At 38.3% G+C, this 24602-nt stretch overlaps 1 protein-coding gene across 1 annotated transcript; it reads right to left on the bottom strand.

Annotated features, from left to right (window-relative positions):
• Positions 1-8000: 8000 nt before the first annotated feature.
• On the bottom strand, positions 8001-23413 carry LOC148718652 (uncharacterized). The gene is made up of 19 exons (XM_088740319.1): positions 23193-23413; positions 18663-18998; positions 17543-17943; positions 17381-17440; positions 16755-16959; positions 16374-16481; positions 16167-16236; positions 14244-14334; positions 14072-14121; positions 13384-13516; positions 13187-13290; positions 12987-13089; positions 12752-12902; positions 12546-12627; positions 12022-12088; positions 11808-11890; positions 10722-10842; positions 8892-8933; positions 8001-8695 (listed from the first exon to the last, which is right to left on the bottom strand). The coding sequence occupies exons 1-19, from the start codon at positions 23251-23253 to the stop codon at positions 8495-8497; spliced, it is 2469 nt and encodes an 822-aa protein (XP_088596445.1). The 5' UTR covers positions 23254-23413; the 3' UTR covers positions 8001-8494.
• Between the last annotated feature and the right edge of the window lie 1189 nt (positions 23414-24602).

Raw genomic sequence — 24602 nt, 5'->3', positions numbered from 1 at the left:
GTTGAAATAAAAGGAACCAATAGTAATGAAAGACAAATTTTGATAATCAAAAGCACATTGTAGGGTCTTTGGGTGTACAGTGCATGTAAATGTATTCAATTTCATATTCAATTGATAGAACTTTTTTATTCACTATCATAACACAAACTAGTGGATCATATGAAGCGCGAGTGCTGTCAAATTCATTCCATGATTAAGGCATCTGGTTCAGAAAACATCCAGTTCTGTGAAATGGGATTCTTGTTAATTGGTTGATTTTATAATTGTTTTCCGCCGTGGTCATGTTCCAGAGTCTAATTACCTTGACCGTCACTAGCCAGCCATAGCTCCAATGCAGGGGGACATATTTTGGAGATAGACAAGTGGATATGTGCTTTTTAAAAACATTTCCTCTTTAAACAACATATCTAGATTAGCCGAACACTACTTTTTTTTTCTGATCTACAAGTGAACGCTAACGGGATCGAGATTATTGGTAATTTATGGATTTTCGATTATTACGGCTGAGAAAGGTCTCATTTTGTATATTTTTATGTTTTGAAGTAACATGCAGTCCAATACTCGGAGGCGTGACCCGTCTGACGAAGAGCTTCAAATGAAGCAGTTATGATATAGGGATCTTTTTTCTAGGAAGTGAACTTTCGTTATTTTTACTGAAGTGGTTACCTTTGTCAATACTCCAGCTTGGATTACAAGACCCGCCTGCTATCAGTTGTTTTTCTTCCCAGACTATTCATGATGTGATATCAAACTGAAACACAATACAGATCTCTTGCAGCCCGACTAATATCAAAAGGAATTGTTCAAAATCGCGCAAAACAAGGAAGTATTTCACATTGCAAAAGGACGATCGTTTTCGTTCCCTGTCGAAAAGTGTTCCACTATTCTTTCGATCGATTTCTGAAAATGTCCATGCCTCGGCTGTTGTGCATTCTTATTCGAATATTCTATGGGTCTTTAGCCAGCCATAGATGCGTTAGTTTTTATCTATTACGAATGTCTCCTGAGTGTGAAGGTCAAATTACTAAACCCAAAGTATTTGCTGATATTTGGTTTAGCTTGACAGAATTTGACAAAAAATACCTCAGCAGAAGCGAAACTTTCTTCTGTCAAAGATTGACGCGACAGAGTCTAAACAATATGAAAACAATCCAATCTGTAAAAATGGAAATATAAGAATCGAACGGTAGAAGCATCACCAGAAATCGGGGACATTTCGAGCCCGTTACGAAATGTCAGCGGTATATCGTATTACAGACAGTTCAATATGGCAGCGATGGAAGTGAAGTGAACACGTAACTTTCTATTTCCGTAAAACCCCACGTGAGAAAGGCCTGGTACCTTTCTATCCCAGACAGCCAAAGGAGACGCTAAAACAAGGAAAATGGCGGCCAAATTATGTGGTTACTGGGATTTGTATCTTTCGTGTTCTTCCTTCCTAGAATTGGGGCATTTAAACATGTGTATTTGGCTTTTTAGCTCAATGAAAATACGAAAAGAGTTTCCCGGTTCGAGGAAAATTTGTGGGTCAACCGCATATTCGACCGTTTATGAGCGATTTAGTTGAGCAAACTTCTGCAGAATGCATATCGAACTACGCAGTTGCGAATCTTCACAAGGTTGTTCCCACGACAAAAGAATTGTAACACCTAGTTGAAGCAGGTTTTAAGAGTTTGTATGGGAAAATGGAGTCAGAATTGAGTTTACTCGTATACCTTGGGAAAAGGTAGACTCGAATTTAAGTGTTCCTTTTTCGTAGCGATGGACGCTTTAACCGATGCAGGCTGCATTTCCAAGTACGCAACGAAAGAATATCCCTTTCTTAGACAGCTATTTTGAAAAAACAATATTTTCCCATATATTTTCTTATACTGTTTCGGCGCCATTTTGGTTGTAACACGAGAACCGCCTCCGCCGTATTGTCCCAAATATCTGGCAATGTGTTGCGTACTCTTTTCTTGAAATAGAATATACTTATTTCAGATTAAAAATACCCGGTCGCGAAGGGATTTTCGGTTGAATATCAATAGATAGTGTAGACCTCTGGAGCTTTCGCTGACCTAATAAACTTACCATACTCCACGTGATGAAAAAGAGAGTTCATTGCTCTCTGGAGATTTATCTCCCAGCCACAATAAAACGTTTTTTAGGTGAAATATTAAACTTACCACAGTTATATTCTCAAGTAACCCGTTCCATGAGACCAAAATTGTCCGTCCTCTTATCAAATTCTGTTTATTACATAAGCTTCCACAATATGATTTATACCAAGACTAAAACAATACTGTTACCTTACGTATTCAGCCCTAAAAACACCGACCTGCCAGTGAAAAAACTACATACTCTTAAAATCATGTGCAAATATTCGCTTTAGCGTTCATTGACAGGTTAAAATTTCATCTGATAGTCTAAGTTCTTAGTTTTCCCAGCGGTTGATGGCATGAGAAACACGAGAGGTAAGGATTTTATGTTCCCTGAAGGTTTCGGTGTATTTGTCCCACAATTTCTACAAATATATCCATTTGCAACAAATATGATTGTTATTTAAATTTTTAGGCAAACATATTTTTCCTATTTTTGTGGTTAACAATATATGCAAGACAAGATGAAATACGGAAGATGACCCATCATTAACATTAAATTCTGTAATTAATCTACTCCTACAACGGTGGCTTTTATTCCTTAGTCGCCATTGAAGAGTCGGTTTTCTTTTTTCTTATATGTCTATTCACCTTCAAAATACCCAAAATTAACCATTGATGGATGATAGCACTCAATGGCTTCATGAAACACAATATTTTGATAACAAAAAAAAAGGTAAAAAGATGAGATTTTTAAAGAATATTCCCTCGTCAGCTTCTGCTGGCCTCAATGTTCTGGTTGTTAAGCCCTTTAGTAAACTATTGGTCAGCCAAACAATACATTTTAAACCTAAACAAATTTTAATAGCTATAATAACGATGTTACTGTTTATAGAAATTATAATAGTCATACTTATGATCACAATGATAGCAGATAAAATGTAAGCCGGCGATGATTTTAAGAAAAAACAACTCTTAGCACAATAATGAATTAACTTTTCATAGCGGGATTTCATCTGCTTACAGAAGATCCCATCATTACGTCACTTCCAAAATGGATGATGTCATTCATACTCTCAGGCGTTCGTTCCATCGATCAAACCACTTCTCGAAACTCTTGATTACATCGCGGAGATAAATTTCTTTCGACTCTTCTTTTATCTTAGCGTAAAGAAGATGAACTTTAATTGACATGGTATTTCATTGACCTGAACTCGACATCTATGAACATACATGGCATAAGAGCTACGTGAGCGTTGGAACAAAAAATTAAAATCTACTAGACTGTTCTGGTGAAAACTCGTTTCTCAAATGTGTTCATAGTGCCCCAGCATTAAAGAGTGACCGCAGTGTACTTCCCTTTTTCTATTATCATCAGAATCTTTCTAAATTTGGTTATCTCAGCGGTTCGTCCACGATATGTATTTATACCCATTACGATTGTATTCCTATTTTGGTTACATATCTGATGTAAACAATTTTCAACGGATCACTTAAAGCAGAGCATCACTTACCGTTAAGCCAGTAGGAAACTCTTTGGAGTACAAACTGCAACAAAATGTGAGAGCAGGTAAGGTTATCAAACCCAGACCAAAACTGTGAGAAGGGAGCACCCTGCGCCGCCCCTGCTCATTTGACTACTATTTTGTACATGCAGCTGAGAAATGAGGACTTTATTCCTACCTACCTTATGGGTATCATCTGCTTGAGGTGCCTTGGTTCCTTCTGCGTAAAGGATAGGGGCGCACTGCATGAGAGGAATCTTCAACGGTGTTCACATATCCGAGCTCGCTATAACCAAGTTGTTTACCACACAAAGAATGACAAATTATGAGGAAGACTATTTCAACACTTTGTTTAAGGATAGAACTAATGCAACATTACAATCTATTGACACCTAGCCTCTACAACGCAAACAATGTCAGTGGAGCTTCGTTTAGTTAACTATTATTCTTGCGTTCTAGACTGAAACGTTAACTTAAAGAGTAAACGAGATTTATATGAATTTAAATATTACCGACAGAAGTAATGGGAGACTGTATATGTTTTAAAAAGTAAAACCTTAGTTTAGTCCATAGATAAAATCATCAAAGTGTATCGCATTCGAAAGTTGCGAACTCGAAAAGTAGCGAAGCCAGCTGTTTACTGATGATGAAAAAGAGAAAAGACAGAGCTTGTGAGAAAAGTAACCCGCAACGGTACTAACCTTCCTCTCTGTGCGGTTTATATAATTGTCTAATTCTCAAAATGACTGTATGGATTGAAGACAAGCATGAATTGCTCCTTTTTAGTATGTAAACTATTAATTTTTTCTATTTAAGATCCTAAGTATGGCTAAGTTGTTGATGAAGTTAAATTATTTTCATTCCCAAGTTATTGTGTAGCTTCTCAGAACTCCTTTTTTCACTCCGGCTGATGTCAAATCGATCGGGCAGAAAGGGTTCTGCCTGTTTTAAGATGTTTAAATTGAATTTTATCTCTCTTTTACCACTGTTCTTATCTGGTGGCGATTAAAGAATCGAGTTTTAGAGGGAATTTTTCTTTTAAATTAAGTACCTTGAAACATTTTCAAATTCCGGGTCAATATCACGCCTAGATTCTTTCGAGACTGCTATGTTCTTCTCATCTTCATAATCAGTAAAGATAAATGCTAAGGCTATAGCAAGAGTCGATCCATACATAACAATGAAGAGAAACTTGCTCATGACAAAGTCTTCCTCTCGCTCTGACCCATGCGCTTTGGCGCACGATGCATTTTGTACCCTTTTATGAGTGATTGATTTCCATATTGCGTGATCGTGTTCTATGAGACTACTTTATCAAGGTTTAGAGAGTTATTTTTCATCAATATCTAAATTTGTTATGTAAGTCAGACACTTTAGTGTAACCTGAGGTAACCGACAGCGAAGAGATATTAAACCAAAAACTACTTCTGGTGCGAAAAAGATCCAGAAATTGCTCGGTAGCCTTTGATGACCCTTTAGGTATTAGAGTTCTGCTTTTTAGTTTTAATCGAGCTTTGAAAGAATGCAAACATCCCGTCAGTGTCATCAAAGACGTTGCTTTTGAACTCGCAAAAAAAGAGCAACTTTAAAAGGAGGCAAAGGTAATAGACCTAATACAGCAAAAGCCCTTAGCGATGATGAGATGAGTTTCCTCTTAGAAAAAAAGCTTCTTGTAAATTTCAAACAGAGATGCATTGAAAAACACACCTTGGCTCTTCAATTCACTGCATTTTGGTCTGCGATGAAGAAAACTGTAAGCAAATCTTAATTTGTATATAGTACACAAACTTCAAAATGGGAAGTGTTTTGGTACGATATTAACGCACTCGTTTAGTTTGAAAATAAACTCATGCGTAAATATAGTACGTCAACACTTTCCATGAAGAAATATTTATTTCCTTCATTGACGCATGCATGCGAAGCGTTTTTTTCTTTCTTTCATCAGATTCAGTCGTTTATGCAAGCTCGCGCATGATCTAATTTTACCGATAGATCTACGTATCTAGATTTTTCACTGTTATTTATAATTGTTGTCTCCTCTGTGTGCCCTGAGGCGTTCAAAACACTTCTTGGTACTCTTGATTATGATCGTAGAAAATTCTTCAAAAGCGCGCGAAACAGGAAGTATTTAAGACCACAAAATGATACTTAATTACATTTTCTGTCGAAAAATTTATGTTATTCATTAGATTGATTTTTGCGCACATTCATGGCTTGGCTGGTGTACAGTTTGATTGGAATCTTTGATAGGTTTTCAGCAATTTAAAAATGCGCTAGTTCAACTTTGTTGCTAACGTCTTCTGTGTGTCAAATTATTAAACCCTAGTATTTTCTGATATTTGAGCTGCACATGTTGAGCATAAGCAAAACTTTCTCGACATAAAACATTGACGTCACATATTTGAAAAGATTTGAAAACAATCCTGCATTAAAATGAAAATATAACAATCGAAAGTAGAAGTGTTTTGTATTATTTTCTTAAAAAATAACGTGTTTCTTTCATCTCAAAATAAACCTCTAAAGGGAACCTCTTGAACTTTCGCTGGCTTTAATTGATATACTAGGCGTTTAGCGGCTAAATTTGATACTAGGTTTATTGTATTTATTGAATAAAAGAGTCGCAAAAGGGAACGAAGAGAGACGAGACCCTCCCCCCCCTACTGTGCACAAGAGTGTGTGAATCAGATTTTATTCCTTACAATGAGACTACCACCGCGATTAAGTGATTTAAAGAAGTGTTTATTCAGTCCCACTGAAATAAAGGCCAATATCTTCGTCATGTCGGTCTTCGAGTCTGGACGATCTCTAAAAATCTGATATAAATTGATAGAAACAAATAGAAATAGAATGGATGTTTGATACCCAGAAGCCCTTTAAAGAGTCATTAAGTGTAGAGTGTAGGATACCTGTATAAAGGAAATGTCTCAGTTTAAGTGCAAAAATATGGATATCCCATTGGTAAGCTTTCTTATTTGATAGCCCTTTTGTATTTATATGTGCAGATAATAAAATGGCAAAGAGTATATCATACTTAGTGTTTGTGTAACCGCACATGCATAACTGATAAATTGAAGAACGGTTGGTGTGGAACTTATAATTTGACTTGTTGCTTGTTGACCTGATATAAAATCCTTCGGATCACGTAAAAGAAGCAGGATCGAACTGTATCGAAATCCGGCCCAAGATAGGATAATCAAACCCAGAAATCCAGACCACAGTTGTGGGAGATGAGCACACTCACCAAAGTGCAAACCCTGCTTAAATCAACTTTATAGAAGTTACCTGGAAACGGTCCCTACCTTCCTTATAATTATCAACTGTTTAATTTTCAACCGCGTCAAGAATAATAGCAATTCACTCTTTGAAAGTGCTAAATAGAAGCTGACTTTGAAGAACTGAAGCCGCACATTTCTCCTGTTTATCATTATTAAAGTGTTTCTAATATGCATGCACTTGACAGGACTGCTGGATTTTTTATTGGTCCTATAATACACTTGCAACGCTAAGAGATATCTCGAGCGACACGATTTTCACAGAATTTAACACAATCGCCTCCTAACGATAATTTTATCATGGAACAAGCAAATGACAACAGATGCGATGGCCATTCCTCGAAGTGGAAACCTGGACCCCGTCCCACGGCGTCCCACAACGATGGTTTTAAGGCAATTGTAAACTTTCTTGAATGTGATTTGCTGTGCGAACCATACCATTATAGTTCGCAAGCTAAGACCACTAGAAATGCAAGGTATTACTAGTAGCTGGATACTATATAATCTGCCTGACAGTTTCTACATAGTTAAGCACGTGGCAGGGGGCTTTTTGTCGCATATCATAGGACCCTTCCCCCATTTAGGCTTCCCTCAGGTTACCAAACTAACGCTTTGGCGGATGTTCAACGATATGGTTTCTCGTAATGCTTTCTCCTGGAAATATATAAAAAACGCAAAGGTATCAGAGGTTTCCCATAAAGAACTGGTCTTAGGAGAAAAAAATATTAGTTCAGTCTTGACAAAGGCAAGGAATTACAAAAACATCTCACTAAGAACAAAGTTTAACTTATTCCCGTGATTGAAGAAGGCCATAACCTAGAAGCTGTTTGTTCCTTTGAGACACTGCTAGCCACCTTTCTTGAATGAAGCATGCATCCGAAGGGCTACCTACTAGTGTCCTTAAACAGCTGTCATCACTGTATGAGAAAGATGGCCTTTTTTCTTCCTAAGAACCGCCTTGCCTCACCCGAACACCTCTAGCTATACTTTTGACCACGAGACACTACGCCTATCCCTGTCGCTTTTTCATGATACTTTAGAGGAATCAGCTTCGATCATTTGATACCTCCTTGCAAGGTCTCCCAATATATCTTTAGGCATGCCAGAACATTTGACTAGAAATGATTTTAATGTATCATAAATGGCTTCTGGTAAACGTTTATTGAAGATAATCGTTAGTTTTCTTTCTGTCTAAGTAACATTTTAATCGAGTCTCAGAGAGCTTTTTACAGTCGTTCTGTATACACGAAACAGGTTTACATTATGGATACACGAAATTAATCGTCTGCCTGCGATGTAAATAAAATTTCTATCTTTCATTAAACGAAATAAATGATTGATGAATTTTGCTACGGTTTCATAAGCTGTAAGACCTATCGAGATATGAACTGCTCTACTGACTCGAACTGAATCCTCTAACTCAATTTGAGTAAGACTGCGGAGGGCTGATTCATTAGATTACTCTTAAAAAACGTCAACGGCCTCCACCGCTCCACGAACAACCTAATTTCTGAATTAACGAACTGTCCACTAACCGAGCAGAAAGACGAATTGAAACGGATCAATTGCGACTGAGGAATTATCGTCGCTTAGCTATCACCCACCGCCTATCGAATCTATTTACTTATATGTATTCCTATTTCAACTCATATTTTCTGGAAGAGTGCAATTTAATTGCCAACACTGCATCACCGGCAAACGGATGGATCTTTGCATTCTTTCTGGCTGAGTTTTTGTTGTTCGAAGATGGGGAAACAACGTTCATTCTCCCTCTCAAACAAGCTCTGATCTGACCAATTTGCTTCGGGATCATTTTTCCTTTTAGGCGCTCCATAATCTGTGAATAAACAAATAAACATAACGTGACCTGAGTCAGTTTCTCTCTTTAAAATCGTCATCCAATCGTGTAGAATTCATGATTTACACTATTTATTGTTATAATTATTGTTATTATGATGAGTACGATGATCATCATCATCATCATTATCATCATCATTATTATCATTTTTATTACTTTAAATTATTGCTCTTACCTGACTATTTCGCACACAGTGCAGGATGAAAATCAGGACACCCTTTAATAAAAGTGTAATTATGGATAGCAAGTCATGTATGAATAAAGCTACGTAGAGAGGTCTTAGCTGAACGGAGCTCTAATTAACTGAAATGATCTTAACATATCAGACTGTCCTGAGTCTTAGAAAAATTAATCAGGCTTGTAAAGGAACAAAAAGATATGGCGAAGTAGAGGAATTTTTCTTTCATGGATTAAGGAATCGAAGGAATAACCCATTAGCTGAACTGCTGAATTGCTATCAAATTGACCAAATGACTGAATGGTTGATTGATGGTTGGAGATAACCATGGACTGACTAAATAATTGACGGTCAGATATCTTGATAGAAGATATCTGACCAAAATAGGACATAGCTATGCCAATTTTTTTGTAGGTTTTGTCGAACACCAAATTTTCAGCCAATACAACGGCTCCAAACCTGAACTCTACGGTCCCTACATCGACGACTGTATCGGCGCTACCTCCCCTACTAGAGAGGAGCTGACTCAATTCATAACCGCAGTCAATTCTTTTCACCCGGCTCGGAAATATACCTGGGAAATTTCTGACAATTCTTTATCCTTTTTAGACATCAAAGTTTCAATTGAAGGCAACTGTTTCTGCACTAATGTGTGTTACAAACCTACAGACTCGCGTAATTACTTGTTATATTCGTCTTCGCATCCATCCCACGTTAAGAATTCCATTCCTTTTTCTATGTTTCTAAGACTTCGTCGTTTAGGTAGTGATGACTCTGATTTCCACCACAAATCAGAGTCAATGTGCCAGTTTTTCGATAAACGTGGTTACCCTGTTTCTGTCGTTCAAGCGGGTTACCACCGCGCCCAATTTATTGATCGACATTCAGCACTACAAACGTCACAAAAGGAAGATTCCGACCGCATCCCATTCACTCTCACGTTTAACCCTCACAATCACTCAGTTAAATCAATCATTCTTAAAAACTCTAAATTACTTCAAAACGATCCAGAGACAAGCACTATCTTTTCGCAGCCTCCGCTCGTTTCATTCAAATGCGACAAAAACATAGGCAATTTTTGGTTAGAAGTTCTTTTCAGATTAATGGGCAACCAGGCACTTTTAAATGCGCTCGTGCACGATGCAAAATGTGCCCTTTCATTCACAACACTGATAAAATATCGGGACCCAAACGATCCATTAAGATCACCGATCACTTCACGTGCACCTCCGCCAATGTAATCTATTGCATAACTTGCACTTATTGCAAAAAGATATACATCGGCGAAACAGGCAGAAGATTAGGTGACCGATTCCGAGAACACCTTCGTGGCGTGGAAAGGAATGACAAAGACCCATCGAAATCAGTCGCTAGAAATTTTAATTTACCTAATCATTCTAAGCAACATATGGCAATCTGCGGTCTTTCCTTACACTTAGGCAGCACGGAAAGCCGTAAAACTCTTGAACAAAAGATCTTTCAAACTGGCAGTCTAAATCCTACAGGGATCAACGAACGCTTTTCATTCCACTAATTTATTCTTTTTTTCTCGTTGCCATGTTCTCACCAATAACGAAGCTCCATTTTCTGCCTTTAAAAGCACATACAACCCACAATTCCTCTATTCGTTCCGACGAAGGGTTCGAAACGTCAGCTTTTGTAATCGTTACGGTGGCCAATTTACCATTTCAACTTTGTTGATATATCCAAATTATCTTGATAGAAGGATTGATTGATAACTGGATTTATTGATTTTTGTCTCTTTTTAAGCCTGTCAAATTTTAGTTGCAATGCCACCCTAATTTATCGAGGAAATGCACAACAAACCTGCATAGAGTTCAGAATGGTGAAAATGTAGATAAAAGTCTTGTGAAGTGGCGATAGAAGGCCAAACGACCAAGTGATACCCAGAAGGGGAATCATCACCACGCATATTCTGATTCCATGTCTAAAGGACGGCAAATGATAGTTAATTCTAGATGTCAGATAACTTTGGCTCTTACAGGAAATCAAGCAAACAGATACCTTCCTAACCCTCGCACATACATTCAAGCGAATACCCAACTGTACAAGGGGCCTGGGTTGGAGGAGTTGATTGTAAAACTTATGTTGCCGTATTTTGAAAATTTTTTACCTTGAATAGAACGTATGTTATGTCAACTGCAAATGGCGCAACATGCATAAGGGGGGGGGGGGGGAGAGGAGGGTGACCTCATCTAACATGGAGGACTTTTGCGTTAGATTTTTCACTTTTTCAACTGTTCTTGGCTTGTCATGGGAACAGTTACAGTCAAGGTTGACACGAAAATAGAAAATAAGAATCAGAAAGTAGATAATTGGTTTACCGTAATTCCCTTTTGAACCTAGAACCCGTAGCCAACACCTCTTTTGTCATTTTCTAAGGTAAACTACTAGCTACTGAAGTGGACGGTTGCCCAGATAAAATCTTCTCGATATATTTTAGTGAAAGGAAAAAAACCAGAGGGCAGAATTGTATCCACCACTCCGTCCCCCCCCCTTAACCCCTACCCCCTCCTTCACCCCTCCCCTCACTTTCACCCCTCCCCCCTCCTTAACCCCTCCGTCTCCTTCACCCCTCCCCCTCCTTCACCCTCCTCCTTCACCCCTTCCCTTGCTTCACCCCTCCCCCCCTCCTTCACGACTCCCCCTCCTTCACCCCTTCCCTCCCTCACCCCTCCTCCATCCTTCACCCCTCCCTCTCCTTTACCCCTCCTTCCTCCTTCACCTCTCCCCCTTCCTTCAACTCTTCCCCCCTCCTTCACCCCTCTCTTTAACTCCTTGTAAGTCCGCGGGTTAGGGCTCACAAACAATGCTCATCACTACTACTCAGATTGGAAGAGAATGAATCAAATAAAGGGATTTTCTCTCTTCGTGAATTTAATTCAACTGTACCGGACTCGCTGAATCTGGGTGGCTCCTGTTTGTGGAAATGTGGTCAACTCCCGTATGACTCGTGCGAGTATAAAACTGCTGAGCTGAAAACCAAACCAAAAAATTAAAGAAGATAAAAACCGTAATAGAGTAATGTGCACGTGTTATAGGTCAAGTATCTTATGGAAAAGTTAAAATTTGATACGTAATTGCAAAAATTTGATAGTAAATTTACCACTGCAGTTGCTGTCAGAAATGCAACAAATATCCAAATCAAGTCATAAGTTGATGACAACCAACAACTAAAGAAAACGGAAAGAGGAAAGACAAAGCTAAGGATCCAGATATAAAGGTAGCATCATATCTTAAAAGCAAGTCAAATCAAGATCAAATCACAGCTCACAATTGAAAATTAAAAAAAAAAATTAAAAGTAGAAGGTCGGCGGTAAAACAGAGTTAAAATAAAAGGGAAAGACAAAGAAATGTTTAGAGGAAAGTAAACAAGTAGTTTGCTACGCTGGCTATAAAAAGGGGAATGTATTTTAATAGATATATTTGAAGACTGAAAAGGACTGTAAGAGAAAGGATGAAATAAGAAATGAACTAGATTGCAAACATAAGAAAAAAGGAAGATGTGTGCAAGACGAAAAAAAGATATGAGGGAAATATAATGTAAAGTAAACCCAATTCAAAGAAAAACCAAAACACGTAGAGGGAGCAAAAGGGGAGGAATCAATGAACGTAAACTGTGTTTCTTACTATTTATCGCTGGTATAGCTTTGAATCTCTCCTTTTCCGATTGCGACGCGAAGAGAAATGCTGACCATGGTGATGGGGAAACCTGCACACAAAGAAACGAAGGAGGTCAAACTTCGCATGAAATCATATTATTAATAAACTGATCCGAAATAGGGCAGATCATTACTGAAAACAATAGGTAGTAATTATTGATTGAAGAAAAATACCCCATGCCATGAAGTGATATACGATCATCTTATTGCTGATGTTGTAAACTTTTACAATAAACAAGTAAAAGTAGATTCCTTCCACCAGCATCCAGCAGAAAGCAGCCATCAAGAAATACTGCGTAAGAACTGCTGCTGTTATGCAAACGACCTGCAGAAAAGGTAAAAAGAGTTTTTCTTCTATTTTCTTTATAGAAATTTCGAAACCAGAAACAAACACAAAAACCATACTCACAGGGTTACCCATGGCGTGCATTCCGGCGAGAAAGCTTATTTGACCAGCTCCGAGCGACGCGGCAAGACTCAGTCTTATTTGAGTCAGAGGCTGATGAATATCTCTGGTTTAAGAAATAAAATACTTGAAGTGATTTATCTATATCTCTTTGTTAGTTTCAACCAATCAAAGGCCTAAGAAACTAGACGATGTTTACTCACGTGAAAAAGGAATACATGATTATGGTTAAAATCATTCCGATGATTGAAAGGCTCGATCCTACGTAAGTGATAATCTCGAGAATATCTTCGTCCTTCTGGGAAAGCTGCAGAACAAATCAGAAACAGACGGAATAGGATGTTTATCAATTTAATGCGCTTATGAGCAATGCTAGAAGCAATATTGAACAACGTAATACCGCGTGCACACTGCCACCACTGTAGTCTACTAGGACAGCAAAATGAGTCAAATGACTGCAGCTGCAGACTGTTTCTTCTGAGTTGCTTTGTGATGTAATTAAATGACAACCATCTTTCGAAAATCCATCTTGACTGAAAAAAGAACGAGAATTTTGAACCGATAATAGTTATGTAATACACAGTCTATATAATGAAAGCTTTAATAGTTTTTTATTTCCCTTACTGGGATTATTAAATTAATTAAGCTGGTTGAATGTCTTAGACTGAAGTCAGAGGCGGTAAGCATCATCGATTTACTTGCTCACGACAGAGCCCAGTGCATCTTTTTCGTGTCGCGTTTGGCTTTTGACTTCGATGGGTTTTGTTTCTATCACTCAGAGTCATGGGTATTTTGAAGCTATAAGCGAAGGAAAACGAGAGCAAATTTTTATAACACAATCTCTTCATTGATATCTTGTAAACACTTATCGGTCAGACTTCTGCCCAGGTCGTCGAGACGTTAGACCATACTTCTTATCAAGACTTCTATTACCAGTTGAATGTAACACAAAGGAGTGATCAATGGTATTCTGTCCTCCTTGCAATTCTAAATTAATTAAATTCAGAAAAAAAGCAAGCAACAATTGGAAGGCTTTTTGGGTGATACTGTTGTTGGTAGTGTTGAAGTTAGTTGTTGTCCCGTTTTACCTATTGCTGAGGCCACTCCAGGACACGCATTGCTTCTCTCTAGCGTCTATCTGAAAGGAAGAAAGAAGCAGAACTAAGATGTATCTCGTTCAAGTGAGACTGATGATAAAGTAACTGAAACTGAAACTGATCTGAATTGATTCGAATGAATAGGACTTTGCTTTTTTGTCACCTTCAAGTTCTTAAACTTCAAGATTACATTCTCTTGTAACTTTCCTGGTTTGGGATCCATAGCTGCCATTATAATCCTCGTTAACACACGCCTAAGTAACCAGAAAAACAAAAGCATCTGAGATGTTGCTTGAAAAGTGAAGAAAAACGCTCACTTTTAAATGAATCCTTCCCTTAAAATTTGCATGTGGATAAGGAAACCATTGCCTATCATCGGAACAAAAGTGGTTTCCCTCAGATTTCAAAAGTTTTTTCATTTTTTAACAATTTTCCGCACATAGGTCAAATTGTGAAATTGATATCATTTGTGTCCCCAAAATGAGCAGGAGTTACACACACTCAGCAATCGTGCATGAGAACACTATATTCTGTAACAATATCCATGGCTATTATCGCAGGAAAAAATAAAGTGAAGTAGAAATGTATGATTTTCACAGACCTGTACGGCGCTGCTTTCGGTAATTTGCATTCGTAATTATCCACAATGAATCACAAAATAATCGCAAATGAACAGCTCTGTGTACCTACTAATACTGTAGAACGTCTGTAAGTCAGGTTTTATTGTCCTATTATAATAGCCATGGATATTTTCACAGAATATAGTGTTCCCGTGTACGGTTGTTGAGTGTGTGTAACTCCTGATACCTACTCTTGTTCCAGTACGGAGAAATCGCAATTTAAAAAGTACCACTTTTCGGCTTAGTCAAGTAGTGGCATATTTGACGTAACGACAGTGTATACATTTATCCAGATACTCTACCTTTGCGATAACACTTGGAAAGTTGATGTATTAAACTGTTATATTCCAGAATATCTCTTGTATTAAATCATTTTTGACAGCGTGAGATCCTAATAAAGATTGCTCATTTGGTGTACACAAATGATGTCAATTTCACGATTTGAACTACGTGCGGAAAATTGTTAAAAATGAAAAACTTTTGAAATCTGAGGGAAACCACTTTTGTTCCGATGATAGGCAATGGTTTCCTTATCCACATGCAAAGTTTAAGGGAAGATTTATTTTTTAACCAATTTCGAGCAGTCGGAAATTACAGAGACACGCTCTTAAGATCCATAAAATATTCTAGATATCAAAGTAAGTAATAGTAATCTAAGTTTAATGTCTTTACGTGGGGCATGATTACCAATATTACCCAAGCCAGAGACTCATGTATGAAACGCAAGACAACAACCCACCCATCCCACCCCAGAGGAGGACATCCATCACACAGTAATCTAGTGCGTGGGAAATTAACGTCTCCTACCCCTAATCCTGCAGGAGACGGGACCTCCATTTATTCGTCCTTATCCGAGAAGACTAGAATATCTAACAAATTCTTGATGTTATAGAAAGGCAGCATATTCTTCTCAATTATTTTAAGACCTTGAGTGTTGGTCCGGGCGGAGCTCGAACCCTCGACCTCCCGCACATCAGTCCAGCGCTCTATCCATTGAGTTAACCGGGAGGCGATATATATCTCAGTTAAAACTTCCCAAATTTGGGAAATTCTAACTAGGATGCTGATACTTTGGTAAGATCTCAACGCCTATATTGGTTCTTTTCACTGAACTTACCTCGATTCTGACGTTAGGTAAGTATGCAGTTTTCCTTACCTCGTTCACTCTTGGTTGTCCATCGCTTAAGGACGGGAGAAGTCCGTAAGGCTGAGTAAGCTTTAATGGTGGGGTCCACTGACCATTGCACGTTTCTACCATTTCAATTTTTCATCGATGGGGTTTTTTGATAACACGGACAGAGGGGTGTACGACTAGACACTAATTACCCTTTGAAACTATTTTTGTGAGGCTTAAAAAATTCTTCTCTTTTCAGGAAAAAACTGAAATGAATCCTTGAATATCCTCAAATGTACTAACTAGATAAGGTTAGATTACATTATATAAATTATATAAGCCATTCACATACCTTGTTTTCTCAGAATTTGTTTGGATTAAATCATGTAGATTCTTGTACACACACACAAATATTACTGATCCTAAAAGAGAGCAAAGCGAGCTTATGCGTAGCTTAGATGTCGGCAAATGGAAATTTCAAAAGATTGTGTTTTATTAAGGATGGTATGTAAAAGCGACGAATTACTTACGATAAAATATATCGTCGGTGTATACAAACCGTTGTCCACAAAATTTCCAGAGGAAATATTGATATAGGCTTGCCATTCGTGATTCCCTGAGTGGAAGTCACTTGCAGTTTGTTTGTAATCTTTTTTAATAACAAGTACTTTCGAAAGAATGGAAAAAAATTATGTTAATATAACAGTAATAGACAGATTTGCGAAATTAACAAAATTCATTGAGTTATATTTCCGCCAACAAATCAGTTAGTTGTTCAATCCCCCAGCAAATCAGAGAGACGATTAGTGACTTTGTCAGCCAGCCAGTCAGTCAGTCGACTAGTAAGTTACCCAGTTATTCACTCTCTCAATCGCTCAATCAGTTACTGAATAAATGGTCATTATCACAAATCAGAAAATACAACCATGTATGTACTCACACATGTTGCGGTGAGAGTAACTGATCCTTTTTAAACGGTTTGTTCCACGTAAGTGATATTTGCCATAGCTAAGAACAATTTTCTCGAAGGCAACTGCCACCTTAAAAATGGACTCCGTTCTGAGCTTTTCTCCTCCAGGCTGTACTTCTCCAAGGGTCATGTTTTGATAATTAGTGGTGAAGTTTTCAAACAAATTAGCAGCTTCCTGTTGGTCCATATAATACACATTATTCAGGTTTTTAACGTTACCCAGGTTAATCATATTAAGATGTAAATTAATTCACTGTGACACTTGGCAAGGGCAGCATTTACGTGCGCGTGCGATTTAACAGCAACAACTATTGAAAAAACAATCATACCGCATATGACATTCTCGTTTGATCAAATCTTCGTCTATATATAAGTTTCAAATGGTCCTGTAAGGCTTTTACCATTAAAAGAAAAAAAGGAAAAGATCACTGACAAAAATAGTCTGGGTACTAATTACTTTGAAACCATGGGTAGAAGAGATATCGTCTTGGCATGGATATTTTTTGCCACGAATTGACACGAAGATTGTAGCTGCTCTTTCGTTATACATTTAGATTAAAAGATGGATTTTAAATTTAATCGTTGAAACCACATACCTGCAAGGAATTGTTGCTGGTAATATTTAGGCTGTCGAACTCTGAAATAGTATCATTTGCCTAAGATGAAGAAAGTTGCAGCGAGGTTCATGAACCACAAAAATCCTTGAAAAACGGAAAAAGTTTAATTACATGTACAATACAAAGATAAGAAAAAATTACCAGCTTCTGAATTTTCTTTGACAGTGATGACGATGATGTTGATGATGGTTGAGGCATAAGGAGTGATGACACTGTCGATGATGTCACTGACGAGTATGGTATTAGTGACAACGATTTTCCAGATGAAATTTTTGAAGATGGTAATGGTACTGATGTTGACGTTAACGCTGCGGCCACCGATGCTATTGACGACGGGGTTTTAAGTGACAGCGTTGGAGCTGGTGAAACTATTGACGACGAGGTTGTCAGTGCTAATACTGTTTCTGATGATAATATTGATGACGATGATGTTGGAGAAAGTTTTACTGCTGCCGATGATAATGCTAGTGACGATGATGTTGTTATAAGTGTTGCTACTCCTGATGCCACTGATATGGAAGATGACGATGATGACGATGATGCTGATGGTAAAGTAAAAAATCAAGATCATCATGTAAAGCTTAGTTGTATTAAACTGCGTCTGTAGACAAGCTCAAGACAGATAAGTATTTAGAAGAAATCCTTATGAGAAAAAGTGTACATATATTTCTCAGCCTTAAAAGATTTAGCTAAACTATATATCCGTACTATTTTGTTTATTTATAGTTATTATAAGCCATAGCTGTATGATGATAAAACGATTCCCTAACTACTTGAATTAGGCCAACAAACGGTGTTTGGTCCTTGTGTCTGGGTGCATTTCAGACTGTAAAGAAAGTTTCCCAAGATAACTTTTTCCTTGGTCCGAGATCACTTTGAAATTTACTATTTATTTTAACAATTAAGTTAAACGCTATTTTCAAGATAAAAGTTACGTTTAATGTAACACACCTAAAACAATTTCTAGCCACTATTAGTTGTTAGCACAGTTCAGTGAACATGTCGTTTCCAGCCCATATTTGCTTTAAGTTTTTTCAAGCTTCAGCATCTCTCAAAGTGCTTTATATAACCTAGCAGGTGGAGGGTTGGTCTAAGTTCCGGACCCCAACAAAGGCAAATTGGGTTTTAGATTCTCAGAATGTTATTCGTGGCTTGGGAACTTACAAAAGTTTGATGTAATCATTTTCTAACCTAATAAACATGCGGAAATTTGTGCACTGTTTAGATTTAGGTTTCTTGTTTTCTTTGTTGTGAAACCTACCATTTGTTGTTCTTTCTTGACACCTCTTTTTGCATGTAAACGTATGTTTAACATTTGATGTATCGATGTCACCGACACAATAGATTGTTTTTTTCTTGCTTTCCAGATCACATTTCTGGCACAAGAGTTCACATGTAGGTTGTGAGGATCCACTACATTTCACATTCCAGGTTTGGTCGGTGCCATGATTCGACGTGCAATCCTGGTCGTTGTTATATTGATTATCAGCACATTCAAAAAGGTCAGTACTACCCGGTGGACATCTTTCTGGTCTGCATTCTATCCATAATCTTCTCGAGATCGGTGGGGTAGTCATTTTAACTGCTGAGGACGCCTCTGAAAAGGAATTGGAATGAGCTGAAAACACAATCATGAATCACTTCAAAAAAGACAAAACAATTTAAACAGACAGACCGACAGACAAGAACAACATACACACAAACACACACGCACGCACACACACACCAATACACACCAATACACACACCAATACACACACACACACACACACACACACACGCACACGCACACACGCACACGCACACACGCACATACACACACGAACAACACAAAAGAAATCACACCCATAACATGAAGATGGCGAATAGCTAACTGTGCGACTATCGGAGGCGAAAGGAAGAGTGGAGGCCAAATATATATTTAAAGCTATACATTTAATGGGAAGAGTAGCTTACAAGAGCAAGGCCTGAGGTCAACTGAACTGTTGTATAATCACATCAGGATATTTATAAGTCGAGCGCGGTTGCTAGGTAAGAGGATTAAGGGCTAATCCCACACTAACGAGGCGCGTTGCACTAGGTTGGCTTAAACCATTCCCTTGTCCTTTGGGCGCGTATAAATTAATGTGACAGTTCAAGTTGGAAAATTTCAGGCTTACAGTGAAGCCTTGTGGTAATAAAGGATTATATGGTATTACTAAGTACCTAAAATACTCAGCCAAATAAATATGACGAAAATATAACAGCCATCGAGGTAAAGAACAAAAGTATTTGATGTTATTTAGAAATTGGGAACATGGACTTATGGAATAAAAAGATGCAATTAAATACACGAATCAAACAAAATCTAATTTAAAAAATTAATTCCCTAAAAGCAAGTGATGTTGTCACAGTATGAGCTAAAATTATAATGCAATACCCAGAGTAATTATGGGACTTTGTAAAATGAGGGCGGAAGACTGCAGACGGTGCTCAATAAAAATAATATGTATGGAGAAAAATGAATTTGAATCTCTTTCCCCCCACCCCCTTCCCCCCCCCCCCCCATAAGTGACCATGTGTTGTGGCCTTGGACCTGGGGAAAGAGAAAGTTCATAAGCACAGAACGAAGGTAACTACCTACAGGCAGACGAGAAAAACTGATTTTCAACAGCTCAACCACGAACTTCTAGAAGCACGGTGGCATGTGGGTGAAATATTCACTGATGTAGATGATAAGTACGAGTATTGGACCGCCCTCTTTGAGTGCACAGTGAACGCACACGCCCCTATCAAAAGAAAACGTGTGCGTGAAAAGGACGTACCCTACATGACCCCAACTTGGAAAAAGGCGATAAGGAACAAGAGGAAACACGCCATACTGTTTGCGAAGAACCGAACGCCAGAGAACACATGGAACTTAAAAGAAAGTACAGGAATATTGCCACACGCGAACGGAGGAAGGCTATCATGGAATACTGGTTCGCCAAGTCAGAGGAGCTGAAATCTAAGCCAAGGGAGTTTTACAACGCCTTTAGGCCATTTATTAATAGCAAAACTAAGGAGTCCACCTTAATCAGTTTAAAAACAGAAGAGGGCATCATTGTAAAAGATCAATGCGAGGTAGCTGAGCAATTAGTGAACTATTTCACCACAGCTGCTGTTAGCATTGTAGGAGACAGTGCTATTTGCATCACAGAAGAGAACCATGACAACCATGGCAGCGTTAAAGCTCTATGAGAAGCATACCAAGGAACGTACTTTGAGTTCAATCGCGTCAGCAAGGATCAAGTGCAAAAGGCGCTTGAAAATATCAACCCCAATAAGTGCTGTGGGTGGGACCCCAGAGCATCGCCTAAACTCCTTAAGAACGTGACCTGTGGAATTGCCCCATCGCTAATGACTCTCTACAACAGCAGTATCGAGCTGGGGCGATGGCCTTTTGCGTGGAAAATGGGAGAGTGGACGCCAGTGTTTAAAAAAGGTGACAGACAACTGGCGTAGAACTATCGTCCCATCACGTCCCTTGTTACCGTAAATAAGACATTTGAGCATATGCTCAGTAAGCAAATCACCGGGCACTATGATCCAGCTCTCTATCAGAGAATGACAGCTTATAGAAGACATCATAGCTGTCAGACCACTCTACTTAGACTCGTGAAAGACTGGAAATCAGCTGTTGACAGAAAGGAACTGGTGTACATACTGTCTACTGACTTGAGTAAAGCCTTTGACTCTCTTAGCCATTCTCTAATTGTAAAGAAACTCGAGGCCTAAGGCACTGGACAAAATTCTCTCAACCTTCTTAGATCATACTTTGACAATAGGCTCAATAGAGTGAAAATAAAAGGAGTGACAAGTGACTGGAAAAGGATGGTGCTTGGCTGCCCGCAAGGCTCGTCCTTTGGCCCCCTTCTGTGGAATTTGTTCCAAAATGATAGGTCATTTCATATAAATAATGCTAATTTGAGCATGTATGCCGACGACCATCAGATGTATGTCACGGGGAAGAAGCATGACGTTGTCGCGCAAAGTATCAAGATACATGGAGAGAAAGCTCTATCCTGGTACAAGAACGACTATCTCTCAACTATCCCAGAAACGTTCCAGCTATTAACGATCAACCCGAGAAATGTTGACAAAGACAACGATGATCAAGATTTTTCTGTTGATGGCCATACTATTAAGAGAATGGGGGAAATATGGCTTTTAGGAGTTCAAATCGATGAAAAATTGAGTTTTACTAGTCATATCAGTGATCTATGCTCTAAGGCCAGTCAAAAAGTAGGGGTCCTAGTGCGGCTACGCAATTTGATACCCTGTAATGCTAAACTATCACTTTACAGGTCTTCAATTCTGCCCCATCTAACCTACTGTCATCTAGTATGGTACTTTTGTAATGCATCGGATCGGAGAAAGCTTGAGCGGATTCAGGGGCGAGCACTCAGGGCGGTGTACAAAACTAGATCAGCGTCCTATCGAGAACTGCTAAGTCGCGCCAAACTACCGACGTTGAACAATCGGCGCCTACAAGACATTGCCACTTTGATGTTTAAAGTTAAGCACGTACAGTCTCGTACCTGAGAATATTTCTGACTTATTTAATATAAAGGACACTCAATATAATTTACGGAACAGTGGCTTCGAACTGCCAAGATTCGAAACTGTAAGATTTGGTAGGAATTCTATTAAATATATGGGACCTCTCATCTGGTCTAAGTTACCAAGACACCTAAGAACGATAGAAACTCTAAATTCGTTCAAGAACATAAGAAAGTGGACCTTTCAACTCTCGTTGAAATCTAAAACTTAACTAAATAACTTTATAATCTTTATAATTATCTACTGTAAATAACTATCATCTACATATGTAAATGTATTCGACTTTTAAATTTTTTAGTGTCCCCCATTAGCTTATAGCTAAAAACATAGACACTTATATAAAGTTTTTCATTCATTCACCCCGCTTCCTTTCGTGATGCGGTGTTAGCCTCTTGCATAGTGTTTAGATTTCAGTTCCGAGGGTAGGAGAAGAGTTAGCAAGGTAATCTGCAATTTCATGCCAGTAGTTCGAGCTTCTGAGCTTAACAGTAACCTTTCACTGTGCGGTATTACATGCCCTGGTTTATTCAATCAACACCGGCCTGTCAACAGCTTGAGGTACCAAGTAAACCGTTTGAAGTTTATACCTCTCAGTAATATGAAAATGAAACTTTTTTGCAATTTTGGAAACCTTTCGAATAATTTGCAACGAGTTTCTAGCAGGAGACCGAAGATGTTCTGACAAATTACGACGTCAATTAATTGTTCTTTATCTATTTATCTATGTATTTATTCACACTATATTTTCATTGTGCACTGTCTGTCGTCCGATGTCCGCCATCCTCCGTTTACATATTCAGTTTTACAGATAATTGAAATTATATTCTTTCCACGGCTCTTTGACTTTCTATATTCATCGTATTTTACAAGGCGAGCGCTAGTGTTCATGTTCGGTTAGCAGCTTGTGGTTTTCACCCTTTATGCCCAAAGAGCAAGCAGCCTATTGTATCTACTGCGATAACACATTATCATAACTTTGTCAGGTCCGCACTTTGAACAACTGGGCACTGGATGACTCTTCTTTACGGTTTCATTTGGTTACGGGCTTCAAGAATTGATACCACCAAAAATAGATTCTTAGATCTAGAGAAACGAAAGTTAAATCTATGGAATTCGTCTTTACGTTTTTCTTTCGAGAATCGTTAAAAAGTAAAAAAAGAAAAAAGAAAAGAAAAATAGGAAATAACCAAAAACAATACGTTGTACTTACTCAGCGCAAAAATTGTTAACAGGGATATACAAATTTTAGGGTATACATTTCCAGTTAGCATCGTGACCAACTTAACTCCAGGTTACAGTCTGTTATTAAGTATCTTTTGTCGTCGATGATAGAAATGCGTATGCTTCTAAGCAGTTTCCTTCCCAAGGAATTCCAAACTATTTCTTAAATGGTTCAGAGCGATGCAAATCTCTGGGTAGACGATTGTCACCGTGCCAACTAAACTCGGAAAAATGTTATTTATAACGGACCAGTCAGAGCGAAGACTCCCATCGCCAGGTGTTAGCCATTGTCTTGATGAATAAAAAGGTAACATTTTCGGCGTGAAAATTTCCAATGTTTTCAAGTTTCACAAGCAGCAAATACTTGTGTGCATGTAGAAATAAGATAACTTTAATTTTATTATTTTAAACTAAAAAACATTTATTTCAGCGACTGTTTCTCTAAACGTAAATTGTGCCATGCAAACTCTTAAATAATTAAAAAATTTCCCATGCCATCTGTTTCTTTTCCGAAACCTCTGGTTAAAGGCTATTGGTTAACACACATTACAAAAAGCCCCTTGCCTGACATTAAGTTTTTGTAATCTTTCTTCAGCTTTAGTTTTCTAGATGACTTCTGTTTACTCAGCAATCGGCAACAATCTCTTTAAGTTTTGAAAATTCAGCTACTCGCACCGTTAGACTACCATTTTCCAGAGTGTTGCATCATTAAAACTAACAACTCTGCGCCTGGAGCATGAGGTTTGAGGGACAAATTGGCTGCTGAGACGTAGTCAGATGCATACATGCTTTAGGGCTTTTGAACCGGTTCTGAGATAGCACCAGCATTAATAATCAAATAAGCAAACCAACAAAATATTCAGGGTGGAAAACATGAACTTCCATATAGAATGCAGGGAGTCCTGACAAGATCTCACCATTATCTTGATCGAACACCGTGCTGTGTTCATGCGTATTATATTATTTTACCTCTGAACTTCCAGTATTATAGAAGAAAGCTATCAAGCGCGCCTCTCAGCAATAAAATCAACAGCTGTTATTAACTTTAAAAACACTTTTCGCCACGAGTTTGATGCCCAGGCGTTTTTGTTGGAGCTAGCCCATCCCTCCGCTCCGCCCCTCCTCTTCGATGCACACGCATCGAGACTATGGGTTAGTGTCCTGGGCATGTATGTAAACATGCAAATATAGATATCTTATTAGACGTTTTGTTGTGTAGTATCGCTGAGTATTTTTACGAGTTGTGCCGTATTTTGACGAGCCCGTAGGGCGGGTCAAAATACAAATAACGAGTAAAAATACTCAGCGATATTACACAACAAAACGTTATTTAGTATCCAATATGCTAAATTATTATTCGCTTACACGACGCGAGAAAACCTTTCTAAGCGGTTCTCTG

Source organism: Stylophora pistillata, chromosome 12 (genome assembly GCF_964205215.1).
Source record: "Stylophora pistillata chromosome 12, jaStyPist1.2, whole genome shotgun sequence".
In the NCBI taxonomy this organism is placed as follows: domain Eukaryota; kingdom Metazoa; phylum Cnidaria; class Anthozoa; order Scleractinia; family Pocilloporidae; genus Stylophora; species Stylophora pistillata.
The sequence above is the reverse complement of the archived record's forward strand: the minus strand, read 5'-3'. Positions and strand labels throughout refer to the sequence as shown.

Excerpts from the sequence above, each read along its gene's own strand:
- LOC148718652 (XM_088740319.1), bottom strand. The coding sequence starts at position 23,253 with ATGCTAACTGGAAATGTATACCCTAAAATTTGTATATCCCTGTTAACA. Across the intron at positions 13,291-13,383 it reads GTGGTGGCAGTGTGCACGCG|CTTTCCCAGAAGGACGAAGA; the intron begins GTATTACGTTGT and ends TTTGTTCTGCAG. Across the intron at positions 12,628-12,751 it reads ATATCACTTCATGGCATGGG|GTTTCCCCATCACCATGGTC; the intron begins GTATTTTTCTTC and ends CTTTGTGTGCAG.